This window comes from Platichthys flesus, chromosome 1 (genome assembly GCF_949316205.1).
Source record: "Platichthys flesus chromosome 1, fPlaFle2.1, whole genome shotgun sequence".
NCBI classification, from domain to species: domain Eukaryota; kingdom Metazoa; phylum Chordata; class Actinopteri; order Pleuronectiformes; family Pleuronectidae; genus Platichthys; species Platichthys flesus.
The window spans coordinates 8,112,560-8,133,055 of NC_084945.1; the positions used below are offsets into that span (position 1 = coordinate 8,112,560).

The window sequence follows — 20,496 nt, forward strand, 5'->3', positions numbered from 1 at the left end:
TGAATTGGCCATCAGGTTTAGGAGAAATGTTCCACATGAATCTCATGCCTGTGTTAGCTCCACACTGAGATAAGCCCTGCGCCTCTTGCAGACTGTACACGGTCCATCAGAGCTCCTTTAAAGTGTAGCTTGCTAAACATTTACAGACCAGTGAGTGTGTTAACAACTGGTTATTGGCTTACCACATGAAAGAAGACAGTGTGTGTGTGTGTGTGGGGGGGGGGGGTCCTTTTGTTACATATGACTGATCATGGTGATAATGAGGTTTGGCTTCATGTTACAGGTAATCGCTATTAATCTTTGGCAAAACACAAAGACTTTGTGTGTGTGTGTGTGTGTGTTTGTTTGGGGGGGGGGGGGGGGGATTGATTGGTGTGATGTAACTGTGGCACTTGCACGTTGAGAAGAATGGACTCTGCAGCTCTTTTTCGGGATGTGGAAACGCCCACAGCCGAATCCAGAGTTATCCCTCCCTTCTCTCTGAGCGAACATCCAATCCTCGTCCACTCCTGCGGTTGTACAAGCCACATTTAAAAAAAACGATCCCTCAATAAAAGCCCAACTAAAAGTACAGCAGCACAAGCACACAGGTCTGGAAGAGAAGGACGGTCGTTTCTACACGTGCACCGGGGGAACATGCATTTGCAAAACTAAAAGTCTTTGCGCTTTTGTCAGACTCTGCAGAAGACACCGAAACATTTTGTTTTTTCCCCATTTGACACACGAAGAAAACCGAGGAGACTTGTCACCATGGCATTCCTGAAAAGTTTTGCAACAGTCTCCAGGACGAGCCTTCAGGGCGAGTGGCTGAATAAGCAGCTGTTCACTTTACGCGCGTTACACAAGTCTGCAGCCAGCGAAGCATTGGGGATCTCCACGGCCGAAGAGGAGGCCATGGGCCAGCGTCTGGTCACACCGGCGAACGTCGGTGAGAAAGTGAAGAGTCTGAAGGAGATGCCGGGACCGAGCACCCTATCCAACCTGGTCGAGTTCTTCTGGAGAGACGGGTTCAGCAGAATCCATGAAATACAGGTAATGATGTGTTTGGAGTTTAATCGCGTTTTTTACCTGTGTTTTCTCTATAAAAAATATGCCCGCCCATGCGTAAAGTGGCACAGACCGTTGCGTAAAAGCGCACCAGAGGTCTAGATAGATAGATCGATGGATGCTTTATTAATCCCGAGGGAAATTCAGGTCTGGTCTGTGGTTAAGGTTTTCCACTCCACTGCACGAGTTTGGGAATGGTCATCAAGTGAGTTGCATAAATCACTGACAGTATTTTCTCCCACACAAGCTGCAGAAGATGAACTAGTTCTGAAACGATCTTGTCCAGAGGTCTCAAACGATGAGACAGTACAAAACCTCTGTCCAGTTTTTACCAGTGAGAAAGGTTTCATAATAGGTTTTGTTACATATGTTCTTGACCTGCAGGACAAGTCCTTATTGATGAAAGTTGACACAAACTGACAATCTCACATTTTGTTTCGTGACACATCTTTTGTAAGAAAGGGCTGTGTTTGTGTTCCCCCCATTCCACAACTTTTATCTTATTGATTATTGGTATCCGATTTTAATCAGGGGGATTTTTCTCTATTACCTATTGTTGTTAGGGTGAATGTTTTTCAATATGCAATATAATAATAGAAAGGACATTTATTATTTTTTAAATTTTTTTATTTGAAGTCGAGATCAGTTGGATAGTTGCTTATGGAAACAATCTTTCTTAACATTTAATTTCCCTTTAAACGGTCGCTGAAACAACAAGATTGAATTGGTTAATATGTGAATGGGCTTTGTCTGCTGGAATCAGATCAGACTGTTTTAAAGTATTTAATAATACATTTAGAGACTACTTTGCTATAATCTGGATTTACCAGCATGTGTTCATAATTACATTTTGATTGTAGAAAAGCTGGGTCACTTTCATGGAGTGAAGTCACTGCTGGATTTTCTCCCATTTCCAAAAGCCATTTATGTGACATGAACGAAGAAATGTGTCCATTGCCTTGTTGTTTTCTCTTCTGCTTTATAGATGGACCACAGGAAGTTGTATGGGAAGATTTTCAAGTCCCGATTTGGACCTCAGATGGTGGTCTCGATCGCAGACCGGGACCTGTTGGCTCAGGTGCTTAGGGCCGAGGGCCCGGCCCCTCAGAGAGCGAACATGGAGTCATGGAAGGAGTACAGAGACATGAGTGGAAGAGCCACTGGCCTAATCTCAGCGTGAGTCTCCTGCAGCCTTTGACCTCCTGAGTCGGAATGAAATAAATGACTTAGGGGTTTTTCAGGGTGACCACTTTAATTTCTAACGTGTAGATGGGACTTAATGTGTGTGTGTGTGGGCTACATATCCAGGATCAGCCGACTTCTAGTGCACAAGCCTGTCAGCATTTAAACTGAGATGTTGTACTTTCCCCAGGTTTCATTAATACCACTATCAGCCTTCTCAACTGCTAGGATGTTTTCTCTTTTTGTCAATGAATGCTTGCATGGGAATGCCAAAAATTCACCTAGTCACCTGTTTTCCAGTGAGGGGGAGCAGTGGCTGAAGATGCGGGGGGTGCTCAGACAGCTCATCATGCGTCCCCGGGACGTGGCGGTCTTCTCCGATGACGTGAACCAAGTGGTGGACGACCTGATCAAGAGGGTTTATACTTTGCGGAGCCGCTCGCCTGACGGAGCAACGGTCTTCAACGTGAACGACATGTTCTTCAAATATGCCATGGAAGGTGGGTGAAGTGAACACCGGGCAGAAGAAACTAAAGTTATGCAGGAAGAGATATGGATAGGAAAAATCCAAAAAATCATGGTTATCAATTCTCTCAAAAGTAGACTTGGCACATGGTGCTACCCAAACTAAAGAAGTTACCATGATGCAAAATGGCACAGACCACTGATGTGTTTACATCTGTTTAGGTCTGGTGAATAATACTTGTTGCAGCTTTGTATCTTCACACAACACAAAAACACTGTAACCGTCTCCTTCTCCCTTTTCTTTTGGTCTTTACAGGTGTGGCAGCTATTCTGTACGAGTGTCGACTTGGCTGTTTGGAAAACAAGATTCCCCGGGAAACCCAAGACTACATCAGCGCACTGAACCTCATGTTCAGCTCCTTTAAGACGACCATGTACGCCGGCGCCATCCCCAAGTGGCTCCGACCTCTCATCCCTAAGCCATGGGAGGAATTCTGTAGCTCCTGGGATGGCCTCTTCAAATTCAGTGCGTAGATATTTTGGGCATTCTACGAGGGCTTAGTTATGAATTTGTACTCCCATTGCCAGGACAACTGTAAAACACATTACACAACTATTCTCACAAAGTGAGGAGCTTTCCCCCATTGACAAATATATCGATTGTCATGTGTGAAATTGGTGTAATGGCTCTTTAAGAGTGACTAAGTCGTTTTGAGACTTTTAAAAGGCACATAAGATTATTTTCCCACACATAAAAAAAGATAATATGTATCAACTTAAGTTTCAACAGTGTATTTTTTCCCATTCCAATGAGTCAGTATATAAATACTCCTAAGTGTGTAAAGATAATTCTCTCTCTGTGGTCCTCTGCAAACTAGAAACAGTAAAGCACAGGTCGGGTTCATGTTTTTCTGAGAAATCGCCTGTCTTTAATAGATAGGAATGTTGATTTGCATATAAATCTGTACTGCTCCACCATGGAACTGTGGGAGTAAGGGGTCCCTCTTACATAAGCCTTTTCCCTCTGCTCCTTTTCTTTTCTTCACTACCCTCCCTCACGTCCCCTGCTTCCCTCCACCCCTTCTCCATTCATCCCTCCTTCTCTGTCTCCGTCTGATCCCAGGCCGTATCCACGTCGATAAGAGGCTCCAAGATATCGAGGCCAAGCTGGAGCGGGGAGAGGAGGTGAAGGGGGGGCTGCTCACGCACATGCTCGTCACCAAGGAGATGAACATAGAGGAGATCTACGCCAACGTAACAGAGATGCTGCTGGCCGGTGTGGACACGGTGTGTTCATGCATAAGTGTTAGATGATATGCGTGCAGTGGGGTGATGCGGTGCAGAAGGTGCAGTGGCTGGGAGTCGCACATGTGTGTGTGTCTGTGTCTGAGTCAGTGTTGAGTTTCAAAGGTTGGGTTTCTGGCGCCAAACCCGTGCCTCTGTATCTGTGCCAGCGTCAGGTCAGAGCAGTGAATCGTGGGGTTACACCGTATCCCACTGACAAACCTGTTCTCACTCATATTTAGTTTCTCGTTGTTTGTCTCCGTTTGCCGTTAGATCCACACAAGAGGGCTTTGTCTTTTTTTTTCTTTTTCTTCCTACTAGACATCTGTGTTGTGTGTTCCAACGTTGCCTTATTCGATTTTTTTTCACCTTTTTTAATTGGTAGATTATAGAACACAGCAAACACTGGGAGGGAGAAGGAAGCTCACATGGAGCTAAGATCCTGGGTCAGATTTAGACCCAGGATGTTACTTTTGCATCGCTGGTGCCTCCGCCTGTTGGCTCATCAGTCACACCCATACGCTGCAATTTAGCAAGAGACAGAAAATATTTGAAATAAAAAAAGAAAGTTTAAGTATGGGACTAAAACCTCTGGTGCCTAATAACAAACCAAACCCACCAAACATGATTATACAACTGTTTCAAAGGTGTGTTTGTGTGTGTGTGTGAACACTGTGCAATGGTGCGCAGTTACTGCCTAATTTGTTTTGGGTACTGTCAAATTAATGCGAATATTGGGCGGAGAGTGTTTTGTGCTGAGCAGTGGGCCACAGGATGAAAGGGTGTGTGTGTTTTTGTTGAACATGTTGCAACGGCCACGTCCTGGTAGGGGGTCGACTTAGCTGAGCCATTACCCGACCTCTTGGTGCATTTGCCTCTACCCAGTGCACACAAGAGCTGTCAGGAGACGTTAGCCACAGACAGAGTTACAGCACAGACTGGGCAGAGGTGAGATGAGCGGGGAGAATAATGATGTGAGTCGGAGGTAGAGGGACGCTGTAGTGTAAAAGTAAAAGACTGGAGAAGGAGGAGGACATAAAGAGTTGGGTGTACAATGGGTGTTTGGGAGGGGTAAAAACAAGATGTGTGTGTGTGTGTGGGGGGGGGGGGGGGTGAAGGGAAGAGGCCCTGAGTCCCGTAGAGCGGTGTCCGGATGAGCTTTTGTCATATGATTCCTCTCGGGCTTTGTCTGAGGTGTTGCCAGCGTCTGTGCCAGCTGGTGTTGATTAGGAGCCAGTTGGGAAGCTGGGGAGAGGGCGATGACGCAATGGGAGGGAGGGTCTGAGGAGGGGCATATAGATGGGTAGATTCGCTTTCTATCATCAGTCTGCTGGGAGACACTGACCTGAGACTGACCTCTGTGGTCTTTTCAGTGTGATGTTTGCTGGTGTCCTTGGCGTGGGTAAAAAAGGTTAGATGGAAAGATGAGGGCTGGGCTGACGAGGCATAGGTAACAGTTTGTAAAGATATTGTGTGAGTACAGGAGAGGTGTCATCCCATTTTCATAGTATCTGCAAATCTGCCCTTAACTGTTACATTTAAATGTCAATGAGTGGTGAATCAGACATAAGGAAGAATGGGGCAATTGAGAGCAGTGAGATATCTGAAATGAGTGGGTTGAAAAGGAGAAAAGAGGAAATGAAAACCATCAGGGTGTGTCTGACAACAGCGCGAAAGCAAAAGATGTGTCGTAAAGGAAATTTAGAAAGAACTGAGGGAGGTAGAACTGTTATTAAAATTCAGTCTGATTTCCTTGATCTACCAATTAATCAGGATTACTGTACTGTGAGAGTACCCTCATTGTTTCTTATCACTACTGCAATGTCTAAGTGCGGGACACGTGAGAGACTTTAATCAAGGCACTATTGAATGAGAGTGGATGAGAATGGGTGATGTAAGACGAGGAATAAAGGGCTGAGATTGCCGCCCGCGGAGTGGTCATGAGTGTCTGCTCATAATGTGGAATTAGCCCCCTCTCCCTCCAAGCTGTTTCAAAACACTTGCGCAACATCTCAGAAACTCTTATATCAGATTGAAATGCAGTTAAAGTCAAAACTGTTGCAAAACGTCCCCCAAAAAAAAGGCAACATCTCCACAGAGATTTGATTGCCAACACCACTACTATGGTATAGAACCAAATGTGTAATGATTTCCTTTTTGTCTGTCCTCTTAGACGTCCTTCACTCTGTCCTGGGCCTGCTACCTGTTGGCACAGAACCCTCATGTGCAGGAGCAAATCTTCACAGAAGTGACGGCGGCTCTGGGACCTGGAGCCGTCGCCACAGCTGAAGACGTCCCCCGTCTGCCTCTCATCAGGGGGCTGGTCAAAGAGACTCTCAGGTGCAGATTGCCTTGATTTTTAATCTGTAGTTGTTATTCTCTAACTGTTCCCTGGTTGGTTAGTGCGTAGTTTTATCCAAGTTAAGAATCTGCATGGGGCTTTCTTTAATAAGTTCACATAAACGCATCTATCTCTCTGTGAGGCCTTTCAAATTCTCTTATAATTAACCTTTGTAAGAAGATCAATGTGTAATGCTGTTGAATAACCGTCTTTGTGCAACCCTCCCTGGGAGCAGGCTGTTTCCAGTTCTCCCAGGCAACGGAAGGATTACCCAGGATGACTTGGTGGTGGGCGGATACTTCATCCCCAAAGGGGTAAGCACGATAGAAACCGAATAGAGGCAAGACCTCAGGAGTGTGCATGTGCCGAAGAGAAAGTTTTACCGTATGAGCGAGCCAAAAACATTACAGTGGAACCAGATGTAACATGATCTTGCATTACTCATACATCTCTTTCTCTGTCCTGTACAGCTGCTTGTACAATAGCCCAGCTGTTTTCATAACACCACTGAAGTTTTCCCTGTTTTCTGTGCAGACTCAGTTGGCTCTTTGTCACTACTCCACCTCTATGGACGAGGAGGGCTTCGCTGGTGCTTTGGACTTCTGTCCAGAACGCTGGATAAGGAAAGATTCCACAGATCGTGTTGACAACTTTGGCTCCATTCCATTTGGCTATGGCATCAGGAGCTGCATCGGCAGGAGAATCGCAGAGTTGGAGATGCATCTCGCCCTCACAAGGGTAGGATATGAATCCACCCTGGGGCACACACATTCACAAAGTGTCCTCAGACTTGTCTATGAATATATGGATTATGTTTTTATTATTGGGTCATGCATACAGCTATTCCAAAACACTCCGCAAAGGTGTAGAGGATAAGCCAAATACTGTTTACATAGATGGACGAGGAATCTCCAATCCTCTTACCGTCCAGGATCTAAGCTTAAGAATGTATGATACAAATGCTGCCATCATGTGGAGCCATAGTCTGATCAGCAGCATTTGGGAATTGAAGTATTTTGACCTTTTTTAATTGGCTCCATGTCCCATCTGCTTACATGGAGGAGGAAGGGTTTATGACCTGGGCAGCAGCTGGCCACTAGGGGGCAATCAAGACGCTTTGTCTTCATTTTAGGGAGTCGTCATGATCTAAATCAGACCCAGAATGATGCTCATACTCCTTCAACATTAAATAGAGTTATTCTTATCATCATAGTATGAATGATACAAACATAAATTAGTATAACTGGCCACTTCCAAAATCCCACAGCCCGCACAGTTCCGGAAAAGTTTTAAATCTTTCCCAGCTGTGCTACTCCAGATCTTTTTGCTTTTACATTTGAAAAGTACCATCATAACATAATAAGGTGAAGACTTTAAAATGTATAGAGAAACTCACCAGATCCCACACAAATTGTATGTGTCAGTATTGAAATGAGTCGTACAGTATGACTGACCTCTGTCTTTGGCCTCTTGTGCAGCTCATTCAGAAGTTCACCATCGTGGCGTCTCCTCTCACCGCTGACGTCAAGGCGAAGACCCATGGCCTGCTCTGCCCCGCCTCTCCCATTCACCTGCAGCTCATCGACAGGGAAAACTAGATGCTGAATCCCTCAGCACCAGGTCAACTATACTGTACATCTTTTAAAGTGCTGATTAGTGATTGTTTGGTGCGGTGGGGTTACATACACTGCTTTTAGTAAACCTTCCACTGTTTTTAGATTTTTAGAGCTCAGACTGAGGTTTTACTCAGGCAAGAAACTTTTCTCACCTCATGTTTGTGAGGGAGGAGCACACAACTGTAGTAATGGACCAAGTATGTAATGATAAATATGTTTGTGTTTATATAATTTGTGTTTTAGTTTAAATCGCATGCAGTTTGTTTCGGACTGTTACGCGTTCCATTCATCCTATTCAAAATAGAGAATGGAAACAAGAACTCTGGTCTTTAATGGTCTCCTATTATGTTACAATACATGCATTTATGAAATAATGCGCACATACACATTATAATAAAACACACTGTTTCCTTCACAAATATGAGAAAGCAAATCACTGGTGATGTTCAAGGGCAACCATGAATGTACTGGAAATTAACTGTATGTATGTATATATTGTTTTAAATGTTTTCATGGTGTTGTAAGCCAAATTATTTTCACAGGTTATCCTTCTATTTTTTTCTTCTGTTTAATCAATTAAATGGCATTACATGATTTTAATCCGAACATACTGTAAACGTATATATTTGAAGGAAAAAGTTGTATAACTTTTTTATATAAAATGTAATTTCATCTTCCGGAATGAACCACTATAAACTAAGTATTTTAGCCACTGGAAATATATATCTATTTCTTCACACCATATATCTGCATAAAATGTCTTCAGTCATTTTGCTTTATATTCTGTTTGTGTGAATATAAGTGTTTTTTCAGATCAACTGTTACTGTCCATTATGCATGTTATGGAGAGGGTTAGTGTATGTTACAGGAGAAGAGTTGTTGCGTGGTTGTGGTATTTAGAAGAATATTACAAAGCCACAGTTGATAACATATATAAGTACAATCACACTGCAATGTAAAGAAATTAAAATGGGGATATGTTTATAAATCACATCTTTAGTCTGTTTTTAGGAGTTTTAAGTTTCTGACTGCATGCGATGGAAGTAAATTCAAACTGATGTTGCAATAAAGAAATGATTCAACATGTTCAAAGCCACAGATTTGAATAAAAATTCCTTGTGAAGATTTTATGTACTTTAATTGATTTATTTCCTTTTTATGAGCTTCTTTATGCATCCCTCTCAATGACAAAGAAGACTCATCCTCTTCCTTTAAGAAAGACAAATTCCAAGACACAACTCCAGCTTGACCATGTAGAACGTGGTCTAGATTCCCAGCATCAGAGATATCAGACTCAGAATCAAGACCAAGAATTGCCTCCTCATTTCTTCATCTTGTTCTTCATGCAGCATATTTATGACCGTTACAACTGTAAATCAGAAATGATTGTACCCAGCCATACTAACACTCTGGATAAAGAAAAACCAAATGCTTATTTTCAAATGCATATCAATCAGACTATTTAGTATATATTTCTATATTTTGACATTTATTTTGTTGATCTAGCTTAGGTTAGCTAGCCAGAAAAAAAGCTAACTAGCTAACAGCTAGTTTTAGTTGTAGCCACATGTAGTGATGTAGAAATACAACATTTAGGTTTGGTTACAAAGTAAGAAAGGAAAAAGGGAACTAATAGTTTGTGGTCATCAAAAACAAGATATTCAATGAATACTTAGAATATAAAATGATCAAATACATTTATTTAAAACATATAGTAAAGAAACACTCATGCATGAAATAACAAATAACAAAATTGATTAAGAGTCATTTTTGACCCATGTTATGAAGGTTATAATGTTTCTATTAAAACATGATTTTACATCAGTTTGTGGTGATATTGGTTTTGCATATAGATATATATAAAGGCCTTTATATATATATCTATGGTTTTGCAGGGATGCAATCACGTCACTGACGGAAACAGGAAGGCCCGTCTACCTCTCGCGAGATTTCGCCAACGAGAGCCACAAGCGGAAGTAAATAGTGGCCATGGCACGTTAGCTGGCGTGAGGAGATACAGTGAAAAGTGAAGCGTGGATCTCTCTTCACGTTGAACAGTTAAATATTACTCCCAACAGCCATGTTGTGTTTGCCTGAACTCTGACCGATGCCGCTCTCGCTCCGTGTTCACTTGCAGGACACATGTATGACGAGAGTTGAGGAATCAAACCGCGCGCTCGGGGCCTGGAACAGACCTCCGCCAACTAGCTAGCTCGCCTGGCTAACGTTGAGCTAAGTGTAGCTAACACTGCTTTTGACGCCCCGGCCCTGATCAAATAATACTGAAGTGTGACGACCCCTTAACGTGAGGAACTCAGCGAGTGTCATTCTCCCGGTGGCGTTAACCGAGGCCGCGGTGGAAGTGTGGCTGCGTCTAAAATGATCATTGAAAACCTCGATGCCTTGAAAACATGGCTGTCTGAGACCCTTGAGCCCATGTAAGTAGCGTTAGCCATTAGCATCACAAGCTGCACTTCCCCTGTCGAAGCAGTCAAACCCGGTCCTGTACTCGTTACTCCCGTGTGTTTATGGGTTGTTCTCCTCTCGTTTCCAGCTGTGATGCAGACCCCTCCGCCCTCGCTAAGTATGTCGTCGCCCTGGTGAAGAAGGATAAAAGTGAGAAGGAGCTCAAAGCCCTGTGTATCGACCAGTTGGATGTATTTCTCCAGAAGGGTAAGTAAATCCCTCACCCTCCTGGTCACTGACATGTTTTATTGCCCCAACCTGCGGGTCACTGGGGTCACCACGATTCTGACTCATGTCAAACTTAAAACGGATGCAAACAGTTGATCTGTGCACATAAGAGAGATGCATTGACTTGGATAATTCATCCTCTGCCTCACAAAAGCCTCGTTTTATTTATACCTGTTTCAGCTGAAGGATATAAACGAGCATCAATGTAATCGAATGTTTGCTCCGGTTCATCGTCTTCTTTTTCAGAGACTCAGCTTTTTGTGGACAAGCTGTTTGAAGCCGTGAACAACAAAAGCTACCTCCCACCGCCAGAGCATCCATCCTCTCTGGGCAAAGTCGAGAAAGACGAGCAGAAAAAAGATGAGGTAATTTTCTCTCATCATACTGTGGTTCCATCCTATGATACGCTTTAAACCAGAGGAACTCGAGGAACTCACACATCATTGGTGCTCTTAAATACATGTTATTTATGCAATGTTTCCCTTTTTATTGTTCAGATAAACCGGGATGAAGAACGAGAGAAGAAGTTTTCTCGGCGGGTGAATCACAGCCCTCCACCATCAACCTCTCGCTACAGTAGAGACAGCAGGTGCGTGCACAGCTCCCCGTTGAACAGATTGTCTTCAGCTCATTATAACATCTAGCTAATTACTTTGTTGTTGTTTATCCACATGTTTAGGAGAGTCGATGACCGCAAGAGGGACGATCGCTCCAGGAAGAGAGAGTATGACCGCGTCCCGCCAAGGAGGGACTCGTACCGTGAACGCTACAATCGCAGGAGAGGCCGCAGTCGCAGCTACAGTCGTAGCCGCAGCCGCAGTTGGAGCAAGGACCGCGTCCGGGACCGTGACAGAGAAAGGGACAGGGATAGAGACAGAGACCGGGACAGAGAGAGGGACAGAGAACGCAGCAAGAGCAGGTCCCACAGCAGAACCAGGTCTGGAAGCAGGAGTCGAGGTAAGACTCCACAGCCTAGGTTAAGAAACACAACTGTGTCGCCCTGTTGGTTACAAAGTGGACTTAGATAGACCACAACAGACCAAGCAGCTCCTTTAACACACATGGTTTGATATGTAGTTAATTTAAAATAGGTGTGTATTGGATTTTCTTGAGCTTGGATTGATTTCCTATTGCACATGACTTGTATATCTTTTTATTCAAATAGTTGCTCTGTACGAAGCTGTATCAGCACAAAGCGAAGCATTTAAAACTTCAAACCAATACAACAACAGTTCGGACAGCTAATTTATCCCTAATACTATCACATTTGGTATTAATGGACGCGTTTAAATCACTAATTCATTCTTGCTTGACAATAGAAACAGAAAAAACAACAAGCTTTATCTGGAACTTGGCTGTAATTAAACACGGCAAATGTGAGCACAGAGATAGGCAAATAGATAAAGGGTGAAAACCGACTGAGACTCAACTGAATGCAAATATGAAGTGTGATTTTGGCTACATCCCATTTCAAGTTGTCGTTTACCCCCAAGGACTCAACCACATCCTCAATTTGGCACATGTACCACACATGGGCTAGCCACATTCTAAGACCCAGTCTTGTTTTCCCACTATTCATGGCCACTGTCTGTTCACAGAGCGAGATCCTGCAAAAATGAAATTCGATCATGAACGCGTGGAGAGGCCAGAGAGCGGTGACGGCTACGCTGCAGCATCCCAGGTCTCCACTGCAACCACGACACACTTCCCTGTGCCATCACTGAGCAGCACTATTACAGTCATCGCCCCCACACACCATCACAGCAACAACAGCAGTGAGAGTTGGACAGACTTTTGCCCTGATCTCCCTGTTGATCGTGTCCCCTTTGGCAGGGGGCCACCTCCTCCTCCTCAACTGAGGAATCGATGCCGTGACTATGATGGTAAGAAAACTTTGCAAAACGTTTTGCAGTTGGTCAGACATGCTGTTTTTATTATTACATTTCTATGTGATTGATGTTCTACCTGTGTTTGCTGTGTTTCCCAGAAAAGGGGTTCTGCATGCGTGGGGACATGTGTCCTTTTGACCATGGAAGTGACCCAGTCGTTGTGGAAGATGTCAATTTGCCCAATATGCTGCCTTTCCAACCTCCGCCCATCTCTGGTGTGGATGGCCCACCGCCACCTGGGCTCCCACCACCACCACCTCTCATGAACCCCCCACCTGTGAACCTGCGGCCCCCTGTGCCCCCACCGGGTGCCCTTCCACCCAGCCTTCCACCTGTTGCAGGTATGAGTTCAGTTTATAGGAACACAACCAAACTCAGTCAGTGCAGGTTTACCCAGCTCCTACTCTCGTTATCAATAGCGAACAACATTAGCATTAGCATTGCATTGTAGAACTTTCAGCTGCTGCTATCAGCAGATATCCAATACTATTAATAATAATTGATTTAATAAGTATATTTTTCTGTGTAAACCTTCATGAGAAAAAAATTTAAGGTTAGATTAGTAAACAGAAAATACATGTACTGATGCAGCTAATTTCTATTTTCATTATTGGTTAATCCTGTCAGTGATTTAGTCCCTAGATATAAAATGTCAGAGCAGAAGACAAGAAAAGGAATTACTGAGCCTGTGTCGACACTCAGGTTCATCCGCTTGTCTTGAGTTAGTGGATGTTTTGTCAGGAAAGAGAAATTTACTTGAATTGTTACAGTTTGGATGCTTTTATTTATTCATTGGTCTGAATTTAAAAAAAAAATGGGGGAAATACATAATTATCACACTAACTTACATGATTTTTGCTGTGGCAAGTTAATATAATCATTCCAAGGTCAAGTAAATTGGTTTGTCAAGTTGGGCATTTGCTTCTGTGTTATTTATTTTGTTCTGTCTGACACAGGTCCGCCTCCTCCACTTCCTCCGTTGCAACCATCAGGAATGGATGCTCCTCCCAATTCCATCACAAGCTCTGTTCCCACCATCGTCACTTCTGGGATGCGACCCTCACTTCCTCAGCCTCCAGGGTCGCTCTTCAACACCGGTAATGGCTGTGTGTGTAAAGCTCAAAGGCTCAAACATTTAGGCCGTGTCCCAATTCCTCTCCCATGGCCCTTGATATGAAGTGCCCTTCGCTGGTAATCTCTGAATGCACCACATTTGAAAGGGTTTTTGAAGGGCTAGAAGGCCACCACCCCTCAATCACATAATGAACTGTGACAACACTATCCCTTCTCGGCCACTTGCAAAACGAAGGGGTTGGGCTAGTAGTACTAGTACTAATTCGGCTGAGGGGTGAATTGGGACAGGGCATTATTTTGGTATTTATGAATCTCTGTTACTTTATCTTGTATTGCGCTTTTATGAATTAAATAATTATCTTTGTTGAACAGACAACTATGAAACAGATGTGTACAATCCTGAAGCTCCCAGCATCACCAACACCCCCAGACCAATCTACCGCCACAGGGTCAATGCCCAGAGACCCAACCTGATTGGCCTAACGATGGGGGAGGTGGACCAGCCAAAGAGAGGTATTGTTCTCGTTAACAGAGCTATCTGCGCTGTGAATAGATTGTCTCCAAACATATTGTCACACTTTGTCCTTTGGCCTGTGTGCAGCTTGTTGCTGCTTCACAAACAAAGCAAACACCATTATTACATGGCTCTGTATTTGTGTTGAGTGTTATGTCGTTTCCAAACTGATCTGTCAGCATTTGTCCCTCACCAGACAAGATTCCTAACAATTGTATGCGGATTGTAATGGAATCTGATCCGAGAAAGAGACCAGCTATTTCTCACGATGGAGGCCTCCTCTCAAAGAAACCTTGGTTTGACAAGTAAGACACATTTTCCCATTTCAAGATAAAACAAGTCATATGCTCCCCCTTAACATATCGTTTAAGACAAATTCGACTGATGTATGACTAATATTTTCCTCACTGACTTATTCTTTAATGTCCCTTCTCTGCTCAGACCCAACTTTAACAATCCCAACCACCAGGGCTACCACAAAAGACCTCCCTTCTCTACCAACACCAAGCTGCTGGTTCGGCAAATTCCCCCTGACCTCAACAACATCAGCAAACTCAATGAACATTTCAGCAAGTTTGGCACCATCGTCAACCTGCAGGTCAGTGCAGCGGCGCTACAGACGTGAAGGCACAGCTCTGATGTTTGATCAGGAAAAGGTCTAGTTACTGAGTCGTGCAAATAATGAAGCTGCTCATTAGGTCACTGATGTGTATGTAGGTGAAGGGATTTCCAAAACGCTACAGAGTTTAGTTATATTTGGGATTTTGAAGAAGCGGTTTAAGTTTTCTTTGTTACTGGTTTTTAATCACTTACTATCTTCACTTTGGCTACTCCCAAATAAGAACATTATATTTTTAGAATTTATCACTTTTTGGAAAATCCTTTTGGAAACCAGTCATCAATAAAATGATTTGAAACAATAAGTGAGGAACCTAATTAGATTTTGAAGCTGACTAAGAACCCTGAAGTAATAACTCAGTTATTGGGAAAGTTAGGATGTTATGGAGAGAATTGCATCGTATAGTTTAGGTAGGTTGTCAACTTTGCCACAGATTGAAAAAACACAGTTTAGGGTTATGTGGGAGCAGCCAGTTGCAGTTATACAGTTTCTCACCACAAGGTGGCTGCAGTGCTCCTCAACTGTGATTTTCTATCTTATGTTACATTTATTAATAGTTTACTTGTGAAAGGTCCTGAGCTGCAATTATTGTGTTCTATCCCTCATATAACCTCAATAGGTTACTCATGTAAATGATCCAGGATTTACAGCTTGATATGCCTGATTCATTTCTCCTTTTGATCTGTTTCTACAGGTGGCCTATCAGAACGACCCAGAGGGGGCACTGATCCAGTTTGCCTCTCCAGATGAGACCAAGCGAGCTATGCAAAGCACAGAGGCTGTTCTCAACAACCGCTTCATCAGGGTGCACTGGTTCCGTGAGGATGGGAATGATGTACATGGCCAGTCTCACCCACAGCAGCAGCAACAGCAGCAGCCACAGACCCAGCCAGCACTGGTAAAAGCTGATTTTAACATAGTCAATCATGAGTAGTAGACTACAAGCATTGAGTTGACCGGTTACTGAATCCATCTACCAATCAGATACCAGGTCTTCAAAGTACATTAGTTTCACCCAGATAATACTGCTTTTCTATTACGGAAATCACTTCTTCTTTGCTGCTCCAAAACATTAGATGTGTGCTGCCCTGTGACTGGCAAGTTCTGTTTTTAGAGTGGTAAAGAAGAGGGGATATAGTTTGGAAAGTCAAAATAAAGTGGAAAAGGCAGATGCAGCCAAAAGCACAGCACAACCAGAAAAATGAAAAATCAGAACTGTTTCATGTTCCTCATTAATCCAGACATATTGTGATTATCCTCTTTTGTCGATCAGCAGCCTTCAGCTACCTCTCTGAAGCAGTCAGTCAAAGATCGCCTTGGACCGATGCTCCCTGCAAACTCTGAGCCCTCCCAAGACTCCAGTGCAGCCGCTCAGGTGTGTGTGATGTAGGGTTCTTACATAAACTTGTCAGTTTTCAAAATGTGGGTATAAACATGATCTATTTTTTTTCTTATTATTCATTAAGAATCCCTCTAAAGTGTCAGTGAAGGAACGTTTGGGCTTTTCCTCAAAACCAGCAGCTCCTGGCGAAAAAGTAACCCTCAGTTCTAAATATTTGTTTTCTTGAAGAATCTATCGTCCTACTTCAAATTTTGTTGAAACCTTTGCGTGATCACTTTTCTCCCCTTTTCCAGGTGTTCTCTACGTCCATGGGTCTCACAAAAACAGTGTACAACCCTGTTGCCCTGAAGGCAGCCCAGAAAACCTCAGAGGATGCCCTGAAGAAAAAACAGGTGAGAGGAGAAAACAAGGAACGGCAAGAGGAGATATTCTGAGGGAAGAAAGCAATTCAATTTCTCATACTGAAAACCTGACCCTTTTTACAGGAAGCTCTAAGACTACAGCAGGACGTACGGAAGAAGAAGCATGAAATATTGGAGAAGCACATTGAGACACAAAAGGTGAGATAATCTGTAATGAGAAGCGTATAAAAACTTTGATATTTAAGTGTCCCTATCAACGGACAGCATTTAGATCTGCAACCTTCCAACACAAAATTATTCTCAAAATTTGAGCTATAAAAGAAGTGTGACTCATCTTTTGGAGAGGCGGTGGTCTAGTGGCAGAAACTTGGACAATGGGCAGAGAAGGTCTCTGGTTCGTCTCTGGTTCAACTCCACGGAGAGACAACAAAAGACGAACCTGGATTGATCTGTCCAAAAATCCAAGTGTCTCCCTACCCTGTCTAGTGCCCCTGAGCAAGGCACCTTACACCCCCAACATCTGCTCCCCGAGCGCCGTACATGGTCGCTCACTGCTCTGTGTGTCCTGCACACAGATGGGTTAAATGCAGAGGTTGAATTTGCCTGCAATTGCATGGGTGTTTTGTGCATGTCTGTGCATGTGTTCGGTATGAATAAACATATCTTAATCTGAATCTGAATCTTAATCTCTAAAGCAACAGGAGCCGACAGAGTCCCTGAGCCAGGCAGTGGACGGCTTTGATTTGTTTGTGTAGCTAAACCAAGAGGTGTCGAAAGGTGTTTTTCCGACATGTGACTCTTGCACTGTGTGATCCGACTAAAAAGGATTAAACAACGAGTCATGGACTTAATTTTCCCCCAAAATGTAGTTGTGAGGGAAATAATCTGTTTCTCCCCATGTGACCTGTGGCTGACTGCGTGTGCTTCAAGAGGTAGTAATATAGTGCAGCTAATATTTTAACTTCTCCCTCTTTCTGCAGCTCCTGATATCCAAAATAGAGAAGAACAAAGCAATGAGGCCTGAGGACAAAGCCATGATCATGGTAACTTTGGGCACGTTAACCAAGAGCATCACCAAACTGCAGGAAGAGATAAAGGGAATCTCAATCAGCAACAACAACCCACTACGCATCAACAAGAGCAAGGCTCAGGTAGACTTTCCACCAGCCTCCTCCATCCATACAACACAACACTCAAAAAATCCTACTCGTCAAAACCAATAGATTGTGAGGTTTAAGTTTAGGTTTTATGTTGGACTTGGATATAAAAACGTTATCATCTAAAATTGCTGAGTGAAAGGAGTTTTTAATCCTTCCAGGCACAGAAGGAACTGCTGGATGCGGAGCTGGACCTGTACACGAAGACTCAGGCAGGAGAGGACACCGCATTACTGAAGCTCAAGTATACCCAGCTTCAATTTGAGGTATTGACTTGCACTTGTAAGACAAAACTGTCTAAAAGTGCTTAAATACAATGGCAACCTCAAATGGTATTTGTGCTCTCTTTTACATATTTCCATTTATCTTCATCTTTTGTTTTTTTAATTCAGGCAGCTAAAAGAGGACTCCTGTCACCAGGGCGAGGCAGGGGGGTCCACAGTCGTGGCCGCGGGGCTCACAGGGCCCGGGGGAGGGGCTCCAGAGGACGGGGAAGAGGCGTGCACGCAGTCGTGGACCATCGGCCACGAGTGCTGGAGATTTCAGGTTTCACCGAGGCCGACTGCGTAGACCTGCTTCCTCACTTTGCTGTGAGTCCACTGAAAAACTGAAACTTTTCTCTAATGGTGCAACAACACCAAGGGAAACCAGCACCGTAACACTCACTTAGGATTTGTTCTGTCATATTTTACCTGGCACTTGAAATCAATTCTTAGAAAGGCATCTTCTATTATTGCAGCAGTTGAACAGGATTCATTGATTGAAATGTTGTCTGTTCATGATTTTGAAGCAATTTGGAGAGATTGAAGACGGCCGGATAAATGAAAACAACCAGTCGGCGATCATCTCTTTTAAGACCAGAGCAGAGGCTGAGCAGGTGAAACATTTCCTCCTCCTGTGTTGTTTTATCATGACTGGAGCTCTGAGCGCCACGGCCCAGTCTGCTTCACTGCACCTGACTCACCTGTCTCCCCCCCGGTCATGTCCCCCTGTAGGCGGCTCTTCATGGAGTGAAGTTCAACAACCAGACTTTACGCCTGTCCTGGCACAAACCTGCCATGTCTCTCAGTGCTGCCGATGCTGATGGGGCAGAACAGGATGAGGATGAGGTTTGTGGGCATTACTCTCTTTGCTTAAATATCTTTTAATTATTCAGAGTTACAACAAGTTACATTAAGGATCTTCCACATTATCTTGCAAACTTCAAAAAGACCCAGTTGGTCCATAAGAATCTTTTTCTATGCATTAGAAGTAGTGGTAAATGAACATTAACATAATTAATAGAGTAATTGATTTTATTATTTTAACATATTTATGAAATTTTAAGACCTTAAATTCAGATAATTATATTTTAAACTTCTAATGAGAATGGAATTGTTCTCTTTTATAAAAGCTGATGATTTGTGTCAGCTTCTCTGTAAAGTTGATAAGTCTTAAGGATGCAGGGCAGGCACGTCTCATCCAGTGTCGCCCTTCATGCTGATACAAATATTTATTTGGAAGTATTTACTTATAAGGGGATATTTATGGTAAACTCTGGTCAGATAACTCTTCAGAACAGCATCATTCTTGATGATGTACAATTGGAGAACACAAGAGGGAGCCATCAAACATTACAGCCGGCATCACACTGTCAGTCTGAGAATTCGGTTCCCCTTGAGGATTTCTGAATACACGTTGAAAGTTAAGTGCTGAAAGTTGAACTAGAATCGTTTTCTTTTCCTCCTCAGTACCCGGAAGAGTCCCTGAGTGACAACGAGCTGCTGCAGGACGACGACGAGGAAGAGGACGACAACGAGCCGCGCTCCTGGCGCAGATGAAGACCAGTCACGTGCTCGTCTCTGGGCGCACTGGTGCGGAACAGGAGCAACAATCCAGCAACTTTATTAGATTTCAATGCCTGTGTAGAAGTCATGAGGTTTTTTTTTTTTTTCTCACAGAAATGTAACTAGCAAAAGAACATTGTGAGTTTGATTAATTTTAATGTGTGTATCAGATGCAGCAATGGTGAATTTTTTAATGCTCTTAATGTAGAACTAGAACTTTTTTTCTTTTGATTGAGTAATTTTGTTTCACAGATCACATACTTTGTCTGGACATGTGACACCTGATCCAATTAAGACACATTTGTTAAACTCTCAGTTTAAGGAAAACCAAACCTATGTTGTAATTTCACAGCATCACAGGCCGTAGCTTCTGCTGCATAGTATGAGGTTGACTTAAAATGCTCATGTGTAAATATTTTATGTCAGGGTTTAAATGATTTGTATGAACGCTTGGCTTCTGACTACTTGGCTTTACTTTGAATTGTACAAAAAATAAAGAATTGAAATGGTCTGAAAACAAACTGCAGAGAAAAAAAACGAGAAAAAAAGAATAAAAAAAAAACAAAAAACATTGCAGTTAAAAAAAACAACAACACTTGTGTTGAAAAAGACCATTTCAAAAAACAAAAAAACTTCCTTTTCCCCAAAAGAGCAAACTATCCTAAAAATCCTATCAACATTTTTCAAATGTTGGGTCGGTAAGGTAACTGAATATTCAGCCCTGATTTTAACGCCCAAGGTAAGAACACGACGCAGTCTGTAAATGTGTTATTTGCAAACAGCAGAAATGTATTTAACCTTTAACATTTATAATCCAGATTCTAATAAAACAATAACACCTTTTTCTTTTTGTTGCAGGACGTGTCGGCAGTTTCCAGCCACCGGTCTTCTTCCTCCATGAGGCTCAAACATTTTACAATGTAAACTTTTATTGTAAACTAAGAACTGCTGTATTAAAATACTATATTTATACACATTTAGTTGTTTCAGGTAATTTTACTTGAGTGTGATACTTGACTGATGTACCTTATTGAACCACTAATTGTATTATTTTGGTTAATGAAAGGCAAAGTAATGTTTTAGC

General features: G+C 43.0%; 2 protein-coding genes across 4 annotated transcripts; both read left to right on the forward strand.

The window, feature by feature from the left end:
* The first annotated feature begins 598 nt into the window (after positions 1 to 598).
* Positions 599 to 9,060, forward strand: LOC133934701 (cytochrome P450 27C1). The gene is made up of 9 exons (XM_062381194.1): positions 599 to 1,032; positions 2,033 to 2,223; positions 2,530 to 2,729; positions 3,011 to 3,220; positions 3,818 to 3,981; positions 6,152 to 6,318; positions 6,555 to 6,633; positions 6,854 to 7,057; positions 7,798 to 9,060. The coding sequence occupies exons 1-9, from the start codon at positions 751 to 753 to the stop codon at positions 7,915 to 7,917; spliced, it is 1,617 nt and encodes a 538-aa protein (XP_062237178.1). The 5' UTR covers positions 599 to 750; the 3' UTR covers positions 7,918 to 9,060.
* An 844-nt stretch (positions 9,061 to 9,904) lies between these two features.
* Positions 9,905 to 20,388, forward strand: rbm26 (RNA binding motif protein 26). 3 transcript variants are annotated; one of them, XR_009913175.1, is made up of 23 exons: positions 9,905 to 10,373; positions 10,490 to 10,608; positions 10,876 to 10,994; positions 11,127 to 11,218; positions 11,309 to 11,586; positions 12,228 to 12,512; positions 12,617 to 12,859; positions 13,475 to 13,615; positions 13,965 to 14,105; positions 14,303 to 14,411; positions 14,548 to 14,704; positions 15,420 to 15,623; positions 15,999 to 16,100; positions 16,192 to 16,260; positions 16,361 to 16,459; positions 16,553 to 16,627; positions 17,410 to 17,580; positions 17,748 to 17,852; positions 17,979 to 18,176; positions 18,377 to 18,463; positions 18,582 to 18,695; positions 19,317 to 20,151; positions 20,271 to 20,388. XR_009913175.1 is itself a non-coding variant. In XM_062381208.1 (22 exons), exons 1-22 carry the CDS (start codon positions 10,315 to 10,317, stop codon positions 19,404 to 19,406), a joined length of 3,057 nt encoding a protein of 1,018 aa, XP_062237192.1. In that variant the 5' UTR covers positions 9,905 to 10,314; the 3' UTR covers positions 19,407 to 20,388. The 3 variants fall into 3 exon arrangements, 2 of the variants coding, with proteins under 2 accessions (XP_062237192.1, XP_062237204.1); XM_062381208.1 differs by having other exon boundaries at positions 19,317 to 20,388; XM_062381220.1 differs by having other exon boundaries at positions 16,002 to 16,100; positions 19,317 to 20,388.
* Positions 20,389 to 20,496: the final 108 nt, after the last annotated feature.

Excerpts from the sequence above, each read along its gene's own strand:
- LOC133934701 (XM_062381194.1), top strand. The coding sequence starts at position 751 with ATGGCATTCCTGAAAAGTTTTGCAACAGTCTCCAGGACGAGCCTTCAG. Across the intron at positions 2,730-3,010 it reads CTTCAAATATGCCATGGAAG|GTGTGGCAGCTATTCTGTAC; the intron begins GTGGGTGAAGTG and ends TGGTCTTTACAG. Across the intron at positions 3,221-3,817 it reads GGATGGCCTCTTCAAATTCA|GCCGTATCCACGTCGATAAG; the intron begins GTGCGTAGATAT and ends GTCTGATCCCAG.
- rbm26 (XM_062381208.1), top strand. The coding sequence starts at position 10,315 with ATGATCATTGAAAACCTCGATGCCTTGAAAACATGGCTGTCTGAGACC. Across the intron at positions 10,609-10,875 it reads GGATGTATTTCTCCAGAAGG|AGACTCAGCTTTTTGTGGAC; the intron begins GTAAGTAAATCC and ends CTTCTTTTTCAG. Across the intron at positions 18,177-18,376 it reads ACCTGCTTCCTCACTTTGCT|CAATTTGGAGAGATTGAAGA; the intron begins GTGAGTCCACTG and ends ATGATTTTGAAG.